Source organism: Adiantum capillus-veneris, chromosome 16 (assembly GCF_014529385.1).
Source record: "Adiantum capillus-veneris isolate H3 chromosome 16, ASM1452938v2, whole genome shotgun sequence".
In the NCBI taxonomy this organism is placed as follows: Eukaryota; Viridiplantae; Streptophyta; class Polypodiopsida; order Polypodiales; family Pteridaceae; genus Adiantum; species Adiantum capillus-veneris.
The window spans coordinates 120,764,228-120,767,984 of NC_140946.1; the positions used below are offsets into that span (position 1 = coordinate 120,764,228).

General features: G+C 39.1%; 1 protein-coding gene across 1 annotated transcript; it reads right to left on the reverse strand.

Moving 5' to 3' along the window:
• Positions 1 to 3,110: 3,110 nt before the first annotated feature.
• On the reverse strand, positions 3,111 to 3,416 carry LOC147439754 (uncharacterized). Its single transcript, XM_086484388.1, has one exon. The coding sequence runs from the start codon at positions 3,414 to 3,416 to the stop codon at positions 3,111 to 3,113; it is 306 nt and encodes a 101-aa protein (XP_086340514.1).
• Positions 3,417 to 3,757: the final 341 nt, after the last annotated feature.

A 3,757-nucleotide genomic window follows, 5' to 3' on the forward strand; every position in this document is an offset into this window, starting at 1 on the left:
TTGCGAGAGTAGAGAGGCTAAACGTACGCTACACCAAAGGAGGGAAGACATAGAAAATAATAAAGTGAACCGTTCCATACTTGTGGATAGACTTTCAATGCAAAAGAGGTGCTTTGGGGCATGGATCATTGTGTAAAATATATTTGTAGCTAGCAGAATTATTACGGCTATTTTCTTCAGAGAGAGAGAGAGAGAGAGAGAGAGAGAGAGAGAGAGAGAAGAGTTTTAGGGCTGGAAGAAGAGGGGTTGCAAAGAGAAGACCCTTGTTTCATTTGAAGGCCCGTGACTATCTTTCACAAGGTGGGCATGCACCAAGAGCAATACCATGTTAAGAAGGTGTAGCGCTACAAGTCCGCATCTACTAAGGTCCTTTGTACTCAGAGGCACGCCTCTCTCTCTCTCTCTCTCTCTCTCTCTCTCTCTCTCTCTCTCTCTCTCTCTCTCTCTCTCTCTCTCTCTCTCTCTCTCTCTCTCTCTCCCCAGATCCCTTCCTTCTACGTGCGCTCACTCCTTAACACTAGTTTGGTACCAAAACAAGAAACTTTAAGTGTCATTTTTTAACAAATTTAAATTAAATGCTACTTGCATTAGACGGTTTATTTAAGAAAACCCTCTTGATATGCCTAAATATATTAGCTAGAGGGTCTTTTAAAAATATAACCTTGCATTTTAGAATGTATCATGATCAAGAACTATACACATCAAGTTGACCCTCTTAAGACTATGATTGACGATTTGAAGAAATCCCTTTATAAGCTCAAGAAAAAATGAAGCAACCTTGTAGAGAATTTTAGGTGACTCTTCCACAATTTTGCTATAGATAATTAAAAGTTTTATGTGAAAAAAAATTGACTTTGGAGTATATAAAATAATGGAAAGTCCCATGTGTTTGATAAGATCATTCAAGCATATCGTTGTATACAAAGAAAAATATATTTTTGATATATTTGTGAGTTTTAGAAAGTGATACATTGCTTTCCCTTTCCATTGAGCACTCAACATGGCAAGTAGAAGGGCTTTGGTATGCAGAAATTATTGGATCATTTTAAATATTCAAAACTGCATAAGAGAAAACTTCATATTTTCATTCTTGAGACATAAGCATTCAAAACATCAAATAATATCAAACTTTCAATGTAGATCAACTAAATGTATCAATTATGTGGTACATACACAATTGGGGTGCCTAAAACCTTAGTTTCAATGTTATTATGGAGAACTCATGATTTTCAGGAGTTTTTGCACGATAAAGAATTCAAAATAGAGTTCAAGCAAAGAGATTTAATTGAGTTAGGGAGCCCATAAAATACATAGTTTCTTGGTTTAAACATATAAAATCATTTGTAGTTGTTAAATTGCACTAGAATAGTACCAATTTTATGAGGGGACTTTGGAAGACCAAAATTATGCTCTTATTCAGCACGTGCTCAAGTATGAAATTATGTCTATATCTTGCATGTGACTTGAAAACTTATCTTTGAAGTGCATTCTGTTATTTTGCAACACTAAGTGCTAACACTTCGCTTTTATAAACATAAAAAAGGCCATCTCTACAAAAAGATATAATGATTTCATTATTTTTTTTGGCAAAACAGCTTGAAATTTCACTAGAATTTATGTATTAGAACTCACCATAATTCTCTCCATATAGATTGTATTTTGATATGGACAAAAATCTAGTGTTTTCTTTCCTTCATAACCAATCTAGGGTAGAAGCAAGGAGTAAAAAACATATTTCTAGCTTGACAAATAAATTGCCAAAACTTGGTAGAAAAATAGGACACTTTAGTGTCTCAGGACACTTAAGTGTCCAATTACAGAACTAGTGTTAATTCTTCCTTTCACATGGTCCCTCCGCCTTAAGGCTTAGTTTAACACCTTTATTCCCAAGGTAAAAAGGAAAGTATCAAACTTCAATTGCCTGGTTTTAACACTAGGCCTAACTAATGCTATTATTTGCCAATATTTACTTGGTGAGTCAAAGGCTCTTTTTCCTTAGCAAAAAGAAAAGGCCTCAAGGCGAGCACTTTGGCCACTCCCATGAACATAACCGTGCGATTGGGAAGACCCCTAGAGTTTTTTAGGACATGCCTTATGTGTGATAGCATGCTATTGCATGGCTGATGAATTGCATAATTGAGAAAAAGCCCTGCTTGGTCTACAAGGAGAAAGCGCACCGCAAATAGAAAGCTCCCTACAACAGAAGGCAAGATAAGAAGTTGACGGTCGCGAAGAGGAAGATAGTGCAATTTTAGTAAGTAAAAATCTATCAAAAAGTACACGTAACTCTTTATGTACCAGACCTTCAACATAGAATATAAAATTAGATATATAATATGTTTCTCTTTATGCTTAATTGATATGCTACATCTCTTGTATTTATCTTAATGTGTGTTTTGTGTCTCGCACGGAGAACATACATTCAAAACACTAGACGTTTCAGTTGCACAAGCGCAATTCTAGCTGCACTACATTGCAAGGCTCAACATTGTATGCATCCAACTCCCCATGACTATACGTTTGCTTGGCGCATTAATACATAAACGCTACGGGGTAGGGCACGGTTTCTCTTTCTTATAATTTTTGGAGAGACCACAGTGCCAGTTGTCTACCATACTTTTGTATGGCACTTTTGCATGACGTTCACTATATAGTTTGCAATTTCGATCTGTGACCTTTTATTGCATGACATAATGTTGAACTATTCAAATTCCTTTCTTGTAGCTTGACTCAAATATCCGCTTGTAGAGTGGACAATTGGAAAACATCAATACAACATTGCAGGTCAGTAAAGCACTTCATTTCATGTTATAGTTCATTAATGCTTTATCCATTTTCTTGTTTTCTCACTAGTACATGCTCAATCTCGATCATCATATATATGAGTCAAATAGATACACAAAATCTTTTCTCATAGATACTTGATGTCAATCTGGATATATCTTGTTATGTTCTATAGCCACGTCCACCAAGCAACACTAGCTACAGAGATATTGAAAGTCTTTTGGCAAGGCACGTATGCGTTTGAGAATTAGAGATGGTTGGAAAAGAATTTTATTTTTATGAAGTTGTAGAGTCCTACCTATTAAATTACGAATCATGATGTATAGCTACAGATTACTCGTGAGGACGAAGCTGACATCATTCTCCACCTTGTTGCCGGGAGAGTTCTCGCCTTGAACGCAGTCCAAGAGGACGTCGATGAGGTTTAGCGACACGTCGAGGCCGTCGTAGGTTACGGCAGCGTCGCCGCCGTTACGGATCTGTGCACGGCAGCTGGCATGGTTGACCTCCAAAGCCGCGTGGCCAGCCACCGTCACCGGCACGCCCTGCTGGAAGAGTAGTGGGATGAGGGCCTGGCAATCGGCCAAGGCTGGCGCTGTGCCCGCTTCATCGCATCTCACGTCCTGCGCCATCGCCACCTGCTGCTCCTCACCAACAGCTACCCACAGCGCCGCAATTGCCACCATCATCTGTGCAACTCCTGCCACCATTTCTCCACCGCTCTTCGCCTTCATTACTACTGTAGACATCTTCTCAGATGCAGCAGCAATCAGCCTACTGCGCCTGCTTACTATCCTACGCCGCCATTAAGATGCGTTCAAGCTCTCGCCTTACTGCGTCGCCTTATCTTCTTATATCTCCTCCTCCTACGATCCCTAGCTGCTTGCTTCTCGGAAATAGCACTACCCACAATGCATTCTTCATTTTTGTCTAAGGCGGAGTTTTCTTTCCTACCATACGATTGGGCTCTGTT